Raw genomic sequence first — 19,860 nt, 5'->3', positions numbered from 1 at the left:
ACATCATATAAGTGAGAGGAGAATCAAGGCTATTATATACACACAAAAACATTTGTCTGGGAAGCGGTCAAGAAAAAAGTTCCAAACTTCTTTTATTACTTTATTCATTAACCATCCAGCAACTGCTTCACTTTAAAAATAGCATCCTACAAAAGCACAGACATCCATCTCCTGTCTAGAAGCCATCTGGGAGAAGAATGGAAAGCTATTAAGAAATACGTTATGAAAATTGCTTTTTTTTTTTCCTCCCCAGCCATGAATTCATGGAAACCAATCATTTTGTCCCAAATATATAGGTCTGATCAACTTATAGAAAATCTAAAAAGAGATCTGGGAAGGGAGGAAGATCATGAGGAGCTTACAAGACCTTGCAGTACTAGGATAGCCTTGCTACCTGAAGTACTTGAAGATGGTAAATTTGGGCCTGGACTCCCAGGAAATGTAGGAAGAAGATACTGCAGTACCAGAAAGCAAAATCTGCTTAAAGAACCACTATGTGGTAGCATTTGCTAAATAAAACTTACTTTTTAGTTCCTGGTATAAGAAGGATAATTTTTTTCCTTTCAAATTCATTCAGGTCTAAATCAAATGTAAGATGTAAAAATTCTCACTGCCAGAAATCCTGCATTTTGGATGGCTTTAAGAAGCATATAATGTGGAAACTATTGCTGCTCATCTTTTGGTTAGAAAACTCAGTAGCTGTTTATTCTGCAACATGAATTATATAGTCACAAATATGCGGCATGAAGAAATCACTTAGTATAACATACAATAAATGTCAAGAAAAAGCCAAGGAAAGAAAAAGAAATTAAAAGCCCCGTAAAAACATTTCACAATATCAGATATCACATTAAAGAAATACTAAATCTTGTTTTACATCGTTTGTAGTAGAATATAATAAATACAGCTATGTTCCAGTATGCTTGGCTGTTCTGAATGATAGCAGAGTCACAAGAACCCAGAAACCCTTGTATTTCAACTCTGGACCATACCTGAGACTCCACCATTAATCAAACATGTACTTCATGGAAGCACAAATGTAATGCAAAGACATGGAAGTCTTCCAAACTCCGTGAGAAAGATGGGCTTAGAACAGCAAATATGGTCTATGGCTTTAGTATATTTTCACATAAAGCTTATAAAACGAGTGAACTTTTACCTGGAAAAGTGCTGAACTTATATCTAGAATAATCTTGGCCAGTAAACAGATTACCTTGTAGCTGTGGGTAATTATGCTGCTCACTTCTAAGCAATGCAGAAAATCAATTTTAATTAAAAAATCATTTATGCTGGACTGAGTAATGCCCATTTAGTAAAAAAAATATTGACCTAGGAAAGTTGAGTTCAGATGCAGAATTCAGTTTCACAGTAGCACCCAGCTCTTTCAACCTAATTTTCCAATCCGATTGACAGAAGGACAAAAAGGTCAAATGATTTGGATGAAGTCAGACATGCTGAGCTTATCCTCAAGATCATCTTGACTCCCCGTCTTTTGTTATAACGACTTAACAGATAGCTTCTATCAGTTTTAGTCTTTAGTATTTTCCTTTTCAGAGCAGGTTGTTAAATTCTGTTCTGTCCCTACCAGTCACATGACAAATGCTATGAACTTTGGCAACAAGACAAGACAAATATTTGATTCAGTCCTGATTCAAGACAGTAACCCAAACCAGGAAAGTATTTATGCATGGCTCATCTTAAAATATACATGAGTCTTATGAAACATAACTAGACTTAAATGAATGCTTGCAGAAGATGTGGTATATAAAGATGTCTTGGTTCTGGTCCTTGTGAGTATTCATAAATTCTGGGAATATTATTCTATGTAATTTGAATACTAGAAAGATTATACCTGTCTATGTGGATGAGAGTTATACCTGTCTATGTGGATGAGAGGAAATATTCATTTATTCTCTTGATCTAAGATTACAGTGTCATCACTGGTTTTGAAGCATAGGCCACTTTATAAGATTTAATAATATTATTTCCAGAACTATTACAAGAATTTAAACTGTTAGACTACCATACAGATAACATCACTGTTTTGCCTGGAGAACTGACTTGATGCCATGCTGCCAGCTAAGAAGAATCCTATTTGGATAATTAAGGTAAATTTATTAATTTTCAGTGTATAGGACATGCAAGGGCCTTGTTAGATTTGGTCCTTGCACAGGTGTATGTAGAATATTAGGTGTTTAGACACCTTCAGAAAAAGAAAAACGGCGTCATCTTCTAAAAAGGTTAGGTGTCTAAGGCTGCTTGCTATGCTTTTTGTTACACAAGAAATAGAAATAGTAAACCTATCCTCACTACTCCAAAATAGTTTGATGCTCGTGTGGTCTCTTAAAAACCATTATGTTTTGGTTTTGTTTTTCACACTGATGCAAAGCTGAAAAATTACAGTCTAGCATTTGTGTATGTGTGTGTGTGTGTGTGTGTGTGTGTATGTTAAATTTTGTTATGGAAAAAGACACACAGTAAAAGGTGCAGAAAGGCTAGTTACCAAGAAGTATACACAAATATACCAATATTTAGTTTAAGGGCAAACTAGGGAAACAAATGTCTTTTCAGATGATTTCCAGCTAGATCCCTGCAATACAATTCTTGGAAGATATAACCCTTTATTTCCTGGATTCACTCTTTCCATCTACATAGAGAGCTCTTCAAGAATCCTGTTCTAGCTTGTCGTCTTACAAAACTATAGATCAGAAAGAACTACTGAACCTGGTGGGCAAAGAAAACCCTTTTAATACCTCTCCAACATGTTTGCAAGGACCTTACTCTTCCCTGGAAGCTGACTAAGAGGAAAGACTGCATGTAAAAATGGGCTCCTGAAAAAGCCCAAACATACAGTAAAAAACAAGGTCAGTAAAGACAGCAAGAAGGGGATTAGAAGAGATCTGCAGGGAAAGCAGAATGGATGAGGGTGCCAAAGACATGCATAGAAACCCAAAGAGATTTACGTACTGAAGCACATAGGGTATATATGTACATACAGATATGTGCATATATGTATGTACATGTGCTGGAGAGATAATTGGAGATCTGCCTACCTACTGAGGAGATAAAAGTAGACACCTGACCAGAAATGATATTAAAATATGCCAGGAAGACATTGCTTTTACAGTTTTCCTTTTTTTTTTCTTTCAGATGCTTCTCAAATGCAAGTGCACATTTGATGAAATGACTGCTCAGCATAGGGGTGAGTACGCGCAAATATTAATGAAGAAGAAAACGTGTTTTGGCTGAGTGTCTAATTAAGTACATGTTTATCTGTAGTTTCTAGGAATTTGACATAATTTATTTAAAATTAAAAGTCAGGCTGGAAATATCATTAAAATATCATGAGAACAGTATTTTCTGTTCTGTGTCCTAGCTTTTCCACTCCCAGCAAAAGGAACAAGTGAAGAAAACATAATGGTGATCCATACACATACATAGTCACACACCCTACGATCAGCTTTCAGAAGCTGACCAGAAACTTGAGTCAGATTCGTTTTGAGAAGAGTGCAAACCAGCTCTTAGTACATGTTTATTTAAAAAAACAGAACAAAACAAAGCAAACTTCCTACAAAAGAAACCGATTTGGATAAGGCTTTAAGTATGGAATAAAGTGAGAGAAAGAAAAACTGTATTCTTCTGCAGAATGTTGTTCAAAAAAAATTAAAGAAAAATATTTACTGTAGCTATTTGAAATAAGCTCTGTTTTGGTTAAGATACTAGTGCAGAGTTTGGGAGTTTTATTTTCTGCTCTTGCACAGACCTTGTGACTTTTGGGAAGTCACTTAACCTCTCTGGGGGTTGGGTCCTCAACCATAAATAGTGTTGTTCTTAAGCAATAGTTGCTACCAATCTCTAGTGTAGGACCTGTAAATAAGAAATTTTAGATCTTTCATGTGTTACTAGTATAGTAATCATATACATATCAGGAAGAGATGTACGGTTTGCTGTCCAAACAAATAAGTAAACCATTTGACTCCATGTTTCATATTTAAAAGAAAAATAATTTAACACATCAGTGTGAGAATCACTGTTTCTTTAAATTTATGTCTTCAGTTAAAACTTGCACATGAGTGTTTACAAAGCTTAAGCACTTACCATCATAGTCCTGTAGATTTTCAATTGCTGATAACAATCTTGCCCTGTCTTCTGGGTTTGAAATATTTAATTCGATCAGGTGACTCTCCTGTAGATCCTTTAAGTCCTCTAGAGTTTCATAGCCATTTAGCAAGAGGGTTGAGGCATATTCCTACAGAAAGAAAAAAGCAAATCCTCTCATGTAAACAAGCACTATGTTTGGTAGAGTAATAGGCACAATTTCTCTTTTACTTTTTTGTCAGGGTTGAAATGTGCTCCATTCTCCAGTCTGATTGACCTGCCTTTGTCATAAAATTAGAGCTGGAGAGCAAGAGAGAACAGAGGAGGAGATGTTTGGGTGTCCTCCTGGCCATCCCAGCATCTGTGTTTGAATTGTCTAAGAGTCCGGCAGCAAACTGGATCAGGACAGAGCTCTGGCAGAAATTATTTAATCTGCCGAGTGTCTGGACCTTTGTGGGTCACCCCATGAGTGCCTCCCGCTCTGGGTCCAGGAAGGCCTCTGAGGTGGGGTATGCTCTGCCTTTGCACAGAGGGAGCCCCTCAATATAAGTGAGGGTGAGAAGCTGAGGGAGCCCTCAGCCATGCTGCGTCACACATGGTTCCCCTTGAGCTGTGTGTTGATGCAGTATGAAACTCTGTGCGTACTCCAGGGAAAGGAGTGTCTGCATCAGCACCAAAGCAATAACCGTTATTAAAAATGTTACCTGTAAATCATGACCTAATTATGCTTTGACACTCAGTTGAGAACTAGGGTTGCAGAGAGGAAGAGGTGCAACATGAGCATAGTGCAAAAAGACTATTGCTCCCTAAAGATCACGAGAAATTAGAAACCCAAATTTTAAATGTTGGCACTGGAGCCAGGCTGCAGTCCTGTCCCTGAGGTATCCACAGTCACACACCTCCTATGCTTAGGCACACAATTGCAATCAGGTTACAGTGACTTGACAAGTCACCACTGTGCCTCTTTGCATGGAGACTCAGCCTAACCAAATGATGTCGTAAAATGCAGTTCTGTAAGCCACTCACATCAGATAAAAGACAGACACAAAGCTGCTTTGCTTTGCTGACAACAGAACTGCTGAAACCTGCCTTTCTGCTTCTGCCTGTAAATGACATCCACACCCGAGCACACAGAAATTAAATGTTTCCAATACAGCTGGGAAACATGTTGGCTGACCTGCAGGTGGACACAGTCCAGGAGCTCTTGCAGTGTTTTAGGCTTGGTCCTTTTGCTTCCTCTGTGTGGCTTTATCTTTCTGGGTGCAGCTTCCTCTTCCAAGATAATATCCACATAAATGAACTTGAAGTTTCCTACTTTGTTGTTCAGCATGCCTGTCCATATGCCCATGGGGGTTTTACAGATGATATCTATAATGTCTCCTTTCTAGAACAACAACAAAAAAAGAACACCACTGCTTACACATCTGGTTTGTTATACGTAGCTTTTCCTCTATGGACCAAAACCAACACAGACAGCACAGAATCTTAACTAGTCAGTGTGAAATAACTTTTAAAAATTACCTAGATTTAGCTCCTTTGCTTTTATAAAATCCCAGCAAAATAATTACAGAAAATTGAGTTAGTCCTTATCTCCAAATCTTTGTGATGGGGAGGTGAGCATAGGCAGCCTCTCACCTTTTTTGTGCTCCACTTGGTGGGTGAAAAGGGAAAGGATTGCATCAGCAATCAACTTCCTCCATGGATAGTGGTCATAGCTTTGGCAAAATGCAAAGGAGTACTGTGAGGTTATTTTTCAAATATGTGCCAAACTATTCACACGGTAATCTTATCCAGCATCTCAAGGGTCTTCAAAAACTGATAGCTGAGCTATGTGAATGGTGCTCTCTTGCCCATTTTACAGTAAAAACCACTGGCCAGATTTCTCAAAGGCAATAAAGAACATGTAACTCTCTTAATATTTTCCCGTCTGTCCTCCCCAAAGGACTGACAGATTTTCCCACTATTGTTAATACAATTGACTGAGAAAATAGTGAAAAGTGCCTCAGTAGACAGATCTAAAGGCTTCAGCTCTCCACACTGAATGTGAGTGCAGAAAAGAGTGACAACACAGCTACTTCAAGAAGGCTTTTTTGGTAAAGGTGTTCACAGCCACAATGTGGGAACCAAGGTCTCAGCTCAGCAAAACAGTCACTCTGAGTAATTTTCATAGTAAAAAGGCTCCTTTGTAAGTCATACTCCCTACACAAATTGCTCCCCTGATGTCAGAAGTCAGTCCTCTCTTCTGGACACATACCACAGAAATGATAAACATGTTGAAAGTCTTTAAAGAGTTATCGAACAAATCCCCATGTACACACTTTGGCATTCTGTTACAAAGTTAAAAATTGAATTCTGTTAAAATACCTGTTAATAACTCCAAGACTTCTGAACGATTTCTGGTCTGGTCAAGAAACTGCAAGTAAAACCGTCACCCCAGTTTTGGTATAAACCCAAGTATGAGATTGAATGTGTTCCAGTGACCTGGTTTTGTTAGAATATGAAGCTCAGAGCTATGAGCACGTTTGAAATGGAAACTAAACAAACATTTGTTTAAAGCTCTATAAGCACACACATTATTCTACATACTCATGGAGGCTCAGGAACTTCAGATACAGATGCAGACCAGGATTAGGCAGTGGCTCTAAACCAAACTGCATACACACTTTGAATTCAGATTCAGGGTACTGAAATTTTGTGAGATAAATTTAGGGGATTTCAAACTTAAGTATTAGTTTATGAGTCTAAAATACACTGCCCCAGTGACTAAAAAAGGAACCTACATGAGCCAGGAGGCATTTGCTGTTCTGTGATCAGTTAAGCTGTTTTGAAAGTGCCCTGGGTATGGGTGGAAGTGGAGGGCAAGTGGTGAAGACTGCAAGTACTGACAGAACAATGACTGTAATCTAAGACAGAGAGGAGGAAAAGGAGACTTCAATGAGATACAATTGAAGATTTTGACAAAAAGAAAAGGCTGCAAAGAAGAAGAAAAGATGCTGAAGTGTGAATATAATCTGGATATGAAGGTGTTTACAAAGAGGGAAAAGAAAGAAGCCCAGATTACAGACGTGAGTAGTCTGAAGTATGATGATATTGAATCTATCTGTGCATGGAAGGAGAAGAAAAGGGCTGGTCTTTTTTAGTAATGTTCAACTGGCCCACCTGTGGAGCTTCTTTTTCTCACACAGCCTGGACACCCCTGCCATGTTGTCAGGGCAGAGAAAACTCATGGTTCAAAGGTATGCCTGGAGAAAAACTGAATGGAAAGGCGAACTGTTTTCATTAAAGACAATGGGTCTTTTGATATACCCTAGCTGTAAGTGAAAAAGCTGGGGAGGCAACTTAGCATCCCATGAGACTCAAGTTTTTCTTACTCCAGACCTAGTATGGGGGAAGCAGCATGTATTTTACTCTGAAGAAAGCTGTGGTATCCAGGTAGATACCACGATGAGGTACCTACCTGGAGTCTGTGCCTTAAAAAGCCTTTAGCAGCAGTTGGCTTTGAAGCACTGTGTGAACTAAGTCCTAATAAAAGCACTGCAAAACCAGATGGGTCTTCCTTTTAGAGTGTTACATGTGCTTAATAGTTAAAAACGCATTCGTAGAAGACATAGTAGACATGCAGTAGACATATTCTTCACATGTAAGAAATGCCCCCCTGGCATTCTTACTGGAGAAGAAGAAATCCTGGTGGTTGTCTTACCTTGATTTTCAGAGAGTCGGTGTCATAAGGACTTGGTGTGAAGTCAGTGTGAACTTTGGCTCGACCGCAGAAGGGCCCATTGTAAGGGACCTCATCATCAAACCGGAGGCTGTCCCTGTTGCTTGTTCCATCTGAGCAGCTGGTCACTCCACCTTAAAGAAAGTCAGGTTGAGAGATCTGCTGCACCAAATGCCCAGACATGCAATTCTGCACAGCAACCAAGAGGAGAGTGTTCAAAAGCACAGAACTAGGGGAAGAGTGTACTCCGTGTGGTTTTGACACATTCCAGGAAAAATACATTTAATAAAAAGCATACTACAGACACCAAAGAAAATAGATAGATCTTTCATTAACATCTTCCTTACAATAATCTTTTTCTGGTGATGATACTAACAGACTACATATTTTACTTACAGACTTTTTGAAATATTACCCCTGCAGATTAATAAAATGTACTCTAAAAGTGCAATTTAGGGAATTAATTCTGCTGAACTTCTCCTGTTTATTCAGAGAAATGGAAACAAGTACTGTGGAAGTTATTTTATTTCATTACAGTGCTAGCTGAAACATCAAAGGAACCTGCATTGCAGAGGGAAATTTTAATCTTATCAACATTTCTGCCTGTCATTTTGTCCAAGTTGAGCAATAAAATATCAGCAGAGTAATTCAAGCAAATTTGAGCAAGCTCTGCAATATCCCATCCAAATATGTTTTTAGATAAGAGCAGCAGTGTATTGGAAGTAAACTCCCATATACAATTTTCACAAATCACATCATAGAAAATGATCATAAAAATGGTTTTGTTTGAAGTGATTGCTTAAGTGCACAGCTCCGTCTCAGGGCCAGATTAACTACTAAGTGCAAACGGTCAAAACGGTAGCTTGAGTCCCCACTTAGGGCTCACGTGGTGCCTGCAGTGATGGCCCACCAACGTCATCATGGACAGATGTGGCCTCCTGCTCAACAAATGTTCACAGCAGAGCAACAGATAGAGAGGTGGAGTCAAACTCCTCATCAGAGATTTATCTGCCCTCCAACTGAGACTACCCTGTTGAGGGAAGGGTTTCAGTGGGTTTGTGGAGAAGCAGACTGTGGCTCTCTGCATCATAACCCGAAGCTGCCAGGTCAGACCCCCATCACCCATCATCTCAGAGAGACTTTGTCTGCCTCACATCTGCAGGGCAAAGGATGAAGTCACAGCCACTACCTCCAGAGATGATGTTTGTGTGGCTGCACTCAGTGATGGCAACCCTATGGGTGCCAGCACCATAGCAGTGATAACCCCCAAAAAACATTTATGGCATATACACCAGCAACATCCCCTATAATCCAGGTTATATTTTACTTCAGTTAGTATTTCCACTCTTGAAAACACTGCTTATTTCTGGAGAGAGGTATATCTGTGCTAGCTGCCACGCATTTAATCAAATTACACTTTTGTCTGCCAGACTGAAGAAGTCTGGCACATTTTTGTGCCATCACATTTTTGATCACCAGCTCTGATACCTCAGACTTAAACAATAACAATATTGATCCAGTGACTGAATAAGAACTATGGAGGTCTTGTACTTACTAGATGAGCTCTGGCCACTGTTCAGACTATAGAGACTTTCCATAGAATCACTGGCTTTTAGGGAGACCTTCTCAGTGTGTATTCCACCACCAGGATCACTGTCATCTTTTCCTTCTTCACCCTTTAACACAAAAATCAGATGTTAATTACCAAGAGATGTAGTCTGTATAAATATTTGTTCTTTTCTTTTTAAATCATCATTGGAATTTAACTCATTGTTACACTTTATTAAGAACCACTCTATGAGAGAAAGCATTTTAGAGGTTGATACCCAGTACAAAGGATGCCCAGCACCACCCCTAGCACCTTATGATCGTGGAGGAATGCCCTGTATCCTCTCTGCCCCACTCACTTCATTCCACTCCTTCTCAAGCAGCTAAACTGATTTTTCCATCTCAGGAGACTGCAATATCCCACAGCAGTGACACAGGCTTGTAATGGGAAATTTGCAGGTAGACAGATAAAGTGGGTTTTTTGTTTGTCTCAGTGGAGGACATATAAAGTTTAATTCTGAAAGCACATGGTGTGGTGGCAGATGACACAGCTGTGTTTTGCACTGAACTTCTGAAAATTGTGGGTGCTTGGTGGCAGGCTGGCACCCAAGACAGGGTGTTCTGGAAACAGCTGCACACACATACGGCATCAGTGTGTTCTAGCACCATGCTCACCACATTGCCAGACCTACATGTTGATCTCAAAATCCAGTGCATTTCAGAATTAACAGTTGTATGTTTCTCTCACAAAATCTAATGGTGTGTGAAATTGGCCCCTTGAGTTTATAACATTAAATCACACCTCAGGAATCACAGCCTATTCAAAACAGTAAGATCCATATTTCAATCACAGGTAAGTTAGGGACAGTGTAGTGACTAAATGACATAATGATGAGCTTTCAAAGGAAGGAATTTCTTCAGCAGATTTCATCATATTGTCAATGTGCATGATATTCTGATGCAACTGAAACATCCTGCAGTAATGAGGAAGTTACGTTATATTTGGGGAAATATTAATTATTCATCAGTTTGCTGATGAAGTCAAGCACAGATGACAGTGCATGTATGAAGCAGAGCCTTTATACAGGTATGTTTAAGGCATAGAATTGTAATGAAAGACTATTTTCGTTTTCAACAAGGACAGTGCTTGTTATACCAGTCATAACCTATAGATTAATCAGTGGGCCAGTATTGATTGTCATCATCTTCTGCAGGAATGAAGATTATGCTACATGTGTGTCCAATCAGATAATTCACTGCATTTCTGTCATATGAATTGTTGCTGTAAATGTACAGAAGGTAAATGTTGAAATTTTGATTTTTCTTTCTTATAATATAAAAATCGTGGATTGCAACCTCCCAAATTTAGCAAAAATTGCAACATAAACTAATGAAACAAGAATCCTTGTCTTTGACCTCCAAAAACTGTCTAAAGGATTCCTGTGAAACACTATTTTCTACTTGTGAAGTTTCTTATTTATTTTCGCTACTTATTTGATATTGACAAGTGTGAGATAGGATGCAGACTGGTTTAATTTTTTAGGATGATTGACAAGTCCTTTTTCCCTACATTTTTTAAAATTTGGAACTCACTGACACAACACATTGAGAAAACAAGGTTTGTAAGGTGTGAAACATTATAGGTTTTTTATGTTTAATAAAGTTAAGTTCAATAAGATTAGATAAGGTAAAAGCAGATAATGCATATGAGTTGTCATGCTGTAGGATGCTGGCTGACCTCTACAAAATGGACTTAGGAAATAATTCTTGTAATGAAAGATAAATTCTTCTAAGGAAGGATTTTGTACACATTGAGTATCAGAATGCTGATGGGGTTCATCCAATACTTGCTTGTGTCCACATCACAGAACCATAGAATCATATAATGGTTTGGTTCAGAGGGGGGCCTTGAAGATCATCTAAATAGATCCAACCCCCCTGCCATGGGAAGGACCCAATCAGGACCTTTTTTTGGTGATGCTTATACAAATGCTCCTTGATAACAAAGTAAAATTCAGTGATGTAAAACTCCTGTCTATCTTGGGCCCTTACTGTGTGATGCCTTGATTGTATACCTGCACATGTGTGTACATTAGCATGTACATGAAGGAAAGTGTACATACTAAAAGCTGTCTTAATTCAGTATGCTCTACCATGTCTATATGGATTGTCATGACTGATGACAGTTGAAACATGAACAGGAAAAATGGACATAACATTTTTATATCACATGTATTATCATCAAACATGAGATTCATAAGCTGTATTTACCATCTCCTCAGAAAGTGCCTTGATGTACTTTTTACCCATCTTTTTCTTCATGGTAAGGGAAATGGCTCTCATCTTCTTACCCAAACTTCCTCCATTATTTGCTGCTTTAGTTTGTACTGCATCTCCAATGTCACTTATAGTCTCCAACTCAGATATCTGATTTGAAATAAAAAGTAAGCAACAACTCACAATGAAAATGCAATTTGGTGTAGTGGAATAGGAACTACAGAAAAATATTAAGGACACCAATGCAGTTAGGATGACAAAAGTCAGTCATAGCCATTTGCCTGGGGAATAGTGTACCCAAATAGGTTTGCAGCAACTACAGTATGTGTGAATGACATAAAGAAAATATATTTTATGCTAGAAAATGTTTCTTATTGTTTACTGTCCTTAATACAGACAAGAATTGAGGGGTTTTATGCAGGTTCTTGAAAACAAAAATGACACATCTCTCTGTTGCATACACATGCTGGTTACTTTGGGCATGCATCAACCTGAAGTTAGACTTTTGTCTATTTGAAAAACTGTTTCTAATCTTTCCTTCAAAGTACCAAAGCTCAGGTGTGATTCTCTTGTTCATTTTGGCAAGAGCTCTATGACCCAGACAGATCCATGTACGCAAGCAAAGTTCTCCAGTGTAAAATTTACATAAGAGTTTCCCAACATTTTTGTGTAACTGTCCTGCAAAAGTGAACTGAAGAAAGTAAAACTGTGTTATACAGACCTCAGCTGAATCATCTGTCTTTGATACTGAGTGATGCCTGAAACGGTCAAAGCTTCCAAAGCTGCTTGTGCGCTGTAAAAAAAAGAGAAGACAAACCTTGACTCACTGATGGTGGTTTGTTCTGTTATTAAGACTTAAATACAACTGTCAAGTCACCTGTTTGTGTTAAAAATTCCTCCCATATTAGTGGACCATGAACTGCTACATCCAGCTAGAAACAAATTAGGAGGTGACTATACAAAAAATAAATGTGACTGTACAGCCAGAAGCATAAAAATGAACAAGAGAACCAATACTCCTTCAAATACTAACTAGATCATGGATATGATTGAGTTCTTCTACATCAGTTTCACATTAATTACACACATATATCTACGAGTTACTTCTAGGTAAGATTGCTATCTCTGAACTTAGAAAAAAAGATGTTTCCATAAATACTATACGAGTTATAGAGTCTGCTATGGTGGCGTCAACTGTGGCAATTTATATAGTTATAACGATACTTTCACAGCTAGCGAGACTTTACAGTTCTTTGCCAACAGGAATCAACAAGGTCTGCTGACGATTACGAATACATTTTTTCCAAAATGTGTATGTTGCGGAGGGAGTAAGTAACAGAATAATAAGGCATGCCCCATGTTTTTCTTCCCAATCTCCCAATTTGAAAATCTGATTTTTAAATGCACACAGGTACAGATTTTCTCTATGCCACACCACATAAGAAAGGCTGAATCACCTGAGCTGTGCATTGAGACTGTGAATGGATTGCTTTTACTTCCTTCTAATGTTCAGCCTTTCTGTGTGTGGATGATTGCCATGGTAAAGCAGGTAGTGGCACAGCAGGTTTTTGCAAGAGAGGTGACACAGAAATACCTGCCAGACATGACCAGGCAAAATTGTTTGACACTGCACTGCCCATGGTGGCAAACTGCATAAAATTGGCATTGATGACAAGTCAGAAGTCCCATTAAGTGTGGCCCTAATAACACCAGAATTCAGACATTTATCAGCTCTACGGTGTATTTAAGACCTTGTTTTTATATCTTCACCAATACTCAATGCTAAGTCCAGAACAACTCCTTTTTAAATGTTCTTTACTCTTCCATACTAAATGAAAATCTTAATGGAGTGTCAGATTTCTCGAAGCAGTGTTTACTAGTATATACTATGCAACATAATCTCAGTATATTTCTGAGTATTCAAAATCCCCTCTGGAGGGAAAAAAATCATAAGTGATATGAGACTACCTGGTTACAGGTTCTCCTGTATTTATTCATCCATTTCCCATGCCCATGTGATTTCAGCCAAACCAGTTTTTGCTCCATTGCTTTCTTCCCCCCAAGCCACATGAGCCATCTTTTCATCTCCCCCCAGGTTTCTAAAGCACCCATCATGCCCCCTTCCCCTGGCATCTCCAGCTACCTCCTTTTGCTCTCAATCCAGGAACACCACAAGCCTCAAAAGGACTTGCAAGCTCCTGGCTCTACCATTACAGCTTTCCAATCTTCCCTATCAGGGAAGAGTTTTCGTTAAGTAGCCTCAGACATAACTGAGGTAGACTATCCTATGGGCACCAAAAGAGAAGGAGAAAAGGACTGGTTTAATAGCTGGTGCCTTTGTCTGCCTTTGCACTGCAGACACACTTAATGCCAGCATCAACCTGCTTCCAGAGAAACTAAGGAGAAATCTGGGTGATGGTAAGAGGAGCAAAACTTCACGAACAGCCATAACTGCAGGGAACACCGGCCTTGCTGCACCCATCCTCCAGCCCCCCATGTAGGCAGCAGGGTTAGTAACGCTGCAGGAGTGCTGTCCTCTGGGAAGCTGGAAAACCAAAGACCTGTTTGAGCTGAGACCTGAGTAATGATTTCAGCTTCTGTCAAGTTTCTGAGTGCTGGTATGGCCCCGTACATGTTCTGCCCACAGCCACTAAGCTGCTGTTTGCTGCTCTGTCTCCTTACACTCTCCTTTCCTTGCAGCAGCTAGTCCTCTGCAGGACTCATCAGTAACAGCATCACGCTCCTGATGCTGCACAAGGTGGCAAGGTGGCATTCAGGCTTCACAAGTGTGATCTGAAGGAAGAAGTTCATCAAAACTGTACCAGCTACGTGGAGCACACACATACCTCCCCTGGCTGATTCCATCCAGGAAGGACCCCATTTTATTCTGTCCCTGTTCATAAATCACAGGGTTACTATTCATATTAGCTCCTTTATCTCTTACACACAGCCATTTTTAAACTAAAAATAGTTTGGAGAGGGAAGAAAAAATGACAAAGAAAAGCTACTGTAGACCATGTGAAAATACTTTGCCTTAAAGTCTCCATTTGAGAAGAAGAAAATCAGCATCCCCTGGAGCAGAACTGAAAATAAAAGCTCCTTGCTCTTTCATTTCCTTGTTTTCCCACACATTTATTAACCAGCTCACCCACCCCCCCCAAAAAAAAAAAATAAAAAAAATGTGGACACGGCAGTGGAAGAGACCTGAGTACAGCCAGATGAAAGAGCAAAGTGTAGCTGCATTTTGGGTCCATGTTCTAAACACTACAGTTTAGGAGAAAAATTACATCATTTTTGTCACTATTTCTGGGCACATCTAACCTGAAAATTATTTCCAGCCAAAGGTTATTTGAAGAAGCTGACCCAGATCTGTGAATATTTTTGGACAGGTAAAATGACATTTACTATTCACTGAGGGGGGAAAAAAAAAAAAAAAAAAAAAAAAAAAAACTCCTCTTAATTGATTGTAATCTCTCAGAAAATCTCTCTGTTGACTAAACATTGTGGTTTATTTGTTTGTTTTTACCTTGTGAGAAAGGACAATTTGGATTGTCCATATTAATTTTATCTAAAATTCCCATAAAGAACTTTGCTATTAAGTAGATGAACAATATCCTGTGACAAGGGGTTAGCTCAATAGTATGATATAAAGACACAGCCCCAAGGATTATGCTTCTATTAGACAGGATTAACACCTTTCACTGGCTTGTCAACCCAGCCAAATGTGCCCTGCAGCATGGAGCGGGAGGGATAGAAAGAGGGAGGCTGGGATTCACAGCAATATTGGGAAAGTATAAAATAGTCTCACACAGCGATCTCTAAACATACATTGACCTTTCTGTTGCATTCAATCACTTCAAGATGTCTAGTAGGAATAACTGTATATTAAAGTGCAGATGTGCTGCAAATATTTTAAAAGGAACAAGAGGAAAACCATTGTTTATTATTGGTCTTACCTATAAACAGCTTGAGCACAGGGAAATCAGTTACTCTTTTTTGACCCTTAAAACAACCTTATATCCTACATGTGCAGAAGCCTTGGGCTATTTTGTAGTGTACTTCAATGTTGCTTCATCCCTATTAAATATTAATAAGGGTTACAGGATGATTTCCACGATTCTAGATAATGGTCTTGTTGCACTGGAGAGCACTAAATAGGGCTGCTTCAGCAATTCTCTATACTAACTTTTTCCATTAAGTAATCAATAGCTACCACCTTTTAAAAATATATTCAACCCCATTATACTGATAACAAAAAGCAGATTTAGGAGCTCTGGGCTGCAAAGGGAACAGGACTATTACTTTCAGTAGTGTCAGTCACTGCATTAGTGTCAGGGAACACCTACTTTGTGAAGATATGGACAGGCCTTATTTCCAGATGAAGGGAAGCTTTTAAAGTAAATGCAAAGCTACTAGGAGAAAATCTGCTATTGACTTTTGATACCAAGATTCAGCATCCTATAAAGTTAAGTGATTTTTCTGGCTGGATTCAAGCAAGAGCTACCAATGGATATGTTAAGCAAATATGAATTTGCTCAGTAAAATCTAATGGAGACATGGCAGGGGAGAAACACTTTTCCCAAGGACCGATCAAACAATTTCTACAAATGGATGCATTAATTTTCATTCTTTCCCCTTTGGTATAACAAATTAGCATAACAGATAATCTAAAATATATTTTTTAGTATTTTAAATCCTTCTTCCATCTTTTCCTGTATCTTCAATCTCTGAAATCCAGGAACTTTAAATAATCATTTTAAAGGAGTAAGTGCTATGTAATTGCTGCTTATTTAATTTGGACAGTCTGCAGTTGGTGATCTGATTTGTCTGTAAATTGCCTATCATTTTCCCTATGAAATGGTGTGGTATACAAATAATAAAACAACAACAAGAAAAGGTTCTGCAATCTGCATCTTTCCCTTGTAGGGCGTATCATAGGAGAAATCGGTTAGTTCTTATTATAAAATAGTCAGAGCTTCTCTATGTCTAAAGAACCTTTGAGCCAAAACTGAGAAGCAGTTATCCTGCTAAATAATAATTTTTGGTGATATTCGTGTCATATTTTCCATATGACAATTCACACTGCTCAGAGATCTGGTTCCCTTCCGTGAGAAATTCTGGCCCATTATGTTTTGCTTCAAGTCCTATTCAAAACAGCTTTTAAATCCAGCACAACGCAATGACTTTGTACTGACCCTCTCGCACAAATAAATCTCAAATTCTTGTATGCATTTTTTAGCTTCCATTCATCCTTAGACTACCCAGACCATGTAACTTGCGCAGGGGCAAATGTGGTCACTGGGAGCAACAAAAATGGAGCTCAGCATGTTGCTTAATTTCCTCGCCTGCCACAGACACTTGTATTTTTCCCTCTCTTCTTGGAAGAAGCCACAGAGGACAAGTGTCCGAGAGGACAGTTTTTGCTTGCTGCTTTGATCAATGGAGATAAGTGGACCTCAGAATTTAGTTCACTTCTTCTATTCTCTGATGCTCCCAGTCCCTTCAGAAGGAGGAGGCTACTCTGTGAATGAAATTAAGAGTTACCAAAGTAGGGATGAATATTGCCACTCTGCTAGTTTATCTTCTTGCATAAATAATCAGAGAAATTGTCTCCTACTTTCCCAGAAGGCAAGATTGCAATTTTTAGCTTTTGGGAAGTTGTGTGAAAAAATAACAAAAACAATACACCATCACCCACCCCCCCCACCCCACCCCCCTTCTGTGTGAAGAATGAGAATTTGCATACAAGATGCAGTAACTCCCCAAAGAGTAATAGATAAGCAAAAAAAGAGAAGGCATCATGATCTCTCTACCTCAGGGATTTTTTCCTATTTACACATATAGAACTTCTGACCACTAACCAAGCTATTAATATAACTTTATAGCCCACACGAAACATGGCCTAAACCTTGTACTTCACCAGTCAAAAGCAATAAAAAAGATACAGCTTGTTCTTGCTAACTCAAATAGGGCAATCTACTGAAATGGCATTTTTAACTGGCTTAAAAATGACTCTATAAAAGACTGGTTGTTATCGTGGTCTGGTATTCAGTAACTGCATGGAGGTGGGGAGAGAGAGTGGAGCAAAGTGGTCTTTGAACAAAGCTGCCACCATGAAGCCTCAGAGCAAACATCCTAATTTTTTTTAATGATGGAAAATGATGGAGAAGAAAAGCTGTATAAAATAATGAGTTAATCATACTAAACACTCCTCCAGGTCAACAAACTTTGCTCTCTAAACACTGAGTGGCTGTTTATCAGTGCCTCTGTCTGGTACCAGCCTTGGTCCCCCAAGCCTGAACCAATGCAGACATAAAGCACATAGTTCCCGATAACCCAGTCCACATGTCAGGGTTTCCATAAAAACTCATTTCTTGAGTGCTTTCAAAGGGTATCTCGTCCAGGGCTGGCACTGACACAGCCAAGAGCAAGCGGGAAGCTACCGTCCATGAAGTTAAACAAGGGCAAGATGGTTTGCAAGATCTGTAAGTCTTCCTAAGGAAGAGGCAAACCATGTAGGAAGTCTGAGCAAAAAGGCAATTTCATCTGGCAAAAAATGTGCTGTGTTGATTAAATGGGTTTGTGAGGAACTAAATAAGGAAGCAATTTAAGAAACGCAGATCTTAACACTGAGAAAGGTTTCTGCAACTCTGTTGCAAAATGTGCAAGGGGGAAGGGATCTGACTCCTCTTCCTTTAAATGCACATTGACCCTGAATTTTGAGCAGTATCGTTCCTGCCCAGTTGCTGCAGAGCACTCTCAGTTCTTTGTGAGAAAAGTCACTCCAAGTGCTCTTCTGGCAGTCTGTCCAATTCTGGGAGTGTGCACGCAGGTATTTGCAATAATTATGTAATTAAGACTTTATTATTTATATGACATTTAATTAAAAGTGACTTTCAGTGGCACACAAAACCATGAAAAGAAAATGACTTTAAAAGAAGGTTAAGGATGTGTGACAAACTCAGAGGAGCTATGAAAATGACAGATAAGGACTTAGCATGATGTGCACTTCCACCTCCCTGCTATCCTTTTTTTACCCTTTACTTACACATGGGCAGGAACATTGAGGAACAAGACTGGAAATCCACCCTGCACAGAAGTGACTGCAGTAAAGGGGAGTGCTGTCTGAGTGAAGACTGGTTAAACACTACATAAGCACTGCAGTCTTTGATCTTTAATCCCTTAAATACCAACATCTTTCCTCTGCTGAAACTTTCTCCTCTCCAAACCAGATGAATTCACAGACAAATTCTCATATTTTAAAAACGAATCACCTTGCTTCAGTTAAAGTCCTTTCCCTGCTTACTTACACAGCACGATTTTGTTAATGCTGTGTGCTATCTAGGTCCTGACCTCGCAGGGTTCAGCTGAATTTCTCATTCAAGAGAAATTACATGCATGCATGCTTGCAGAATGGTCTTTAAGTGAAGATGAAAATATATATGCCCAAAGATGAGCCGAGAAGCATTCAGCCCCACGCCTCTCCAGCTCCCATGGAGCAGGGTAGTTGGCAAAATTGCCCAGCAGAGGTGGGGATCTCCCCTACCATGAATGCTCCCAAGCCAGAGCAGAAGCGGCAATAAGGAGCCTACTGCCTCATCGTGCTATACACAGACTGCATACAAAGTAGCGTGGGGAGACACAGTATGTCTGAGGGCTTTTCTGTTCCTTTTGGCAAGCCCGAGAAGCGGCCACAGCTGCTGATATAGTGCACTCGCCTGCCAACCCCGGAGCGGAGAAGCAGGGGATAAGGCAGAAAATACTCCCTCCCTGGTATGACAGTGCTTTGGTCAGAGCTTCTGTAACTCAACCCCTATACCACAGCCATACAAGATCCTTTACAGCGGTTATTTCGTTGGCAGTGAGAGCCTCCTTGCCTATCCTACACTTTGTTCATGTACGCACTTGGGAGCTGGTCCTGCTCCCAGGGAGTCACCGAGAATGAAAGCCAGCTTCTGCATTCCTCGACAGGGAGAGGCATGTTTTCAGTGGAAGGTGTTCCCTCAAATGACCTTCCAGTGGGAAACAAGATTAAAAAATAACCTCTAAGTCATGGTTAAATCTGACCGTCCCAAAAGCTCATTTGTTTTTTCTGAAGAGTAAGCAAACTTTAGAAAACCCTTGCACAAGTTTTACTGCCGTCCTGCAGTCTTATCCTTGACAACAGGTAACGACCAACAATAAGCTAATTCTAAGAAACTGAAGGGGGGGGGGGGGGG

General features: G+C 39.4%; 1 protein-coding gene across 6 annotated transcripts in view; it reads right to left on the bottom strand.

Annotated features, from left to right (window-relative positions):
* Window positions 1-19,860, bottom strand: part of LOC113484008 (SAM domain-containing protein SAMSN-1-like) — a 94,303-nt gene that overhangs the window by 5,991 nt on the left and 68,452 nt on the right. For 5 of the 6 annotated variants that reach the window (XM_026856091.1, XM_026856099.1, XM_026856118.1 and 2 more), the window contains 6 exons: window positions 12,363-12,434; window positions 11,636-11,791; window positions 9,372-9,492; window positions 7,799-7,950; window positions 5,276-5,482; window positions 4,099-4,249 (listed from right to left, as the gene is read on the bottom strand). In XM_026856091.1, coding sequence (XP_026711892.1) covers window positions 4,099-4,249; window positions 5,276-5,482; window positions 7,799-7,950; window positions 9,372-9,492; window positions 11,636-11,791; window positions 12,363-12,434 — 859 coding nt within the window. Of the gene's footprint in view, window positions 1-4,098; window positions 4,250-5,275; window positions 5,483-7,798; window positions 7,951-9,371; window positions 9,493-11,635; window positions 11,792-12,362; window positions 12,435-16,836; window positions 17,099-19,860 lie in introns of those variants that run through there. The other variant, XM_026856133.1, reaches the window with a different exon arrangement.

This window comes from Athene cunicularia, assembly GCF_003259725.1.
Source record: "Athene cunicularia isolate RWA chromosome 1 unlocalized genomic scaffold, athCun1 chr1_part1, whole genome shotgun sequence".
NCBI lineage: Eukaryota > Metazoa > Chordata > Aves > Strigiformes > Strigidae > Athene > Athene cunicularia.
The sequence above is the reverse complement of the archived record's forward strand: the minus strand, read 5'-3'. Positions and strand labels throughout refer to the sequence as shown.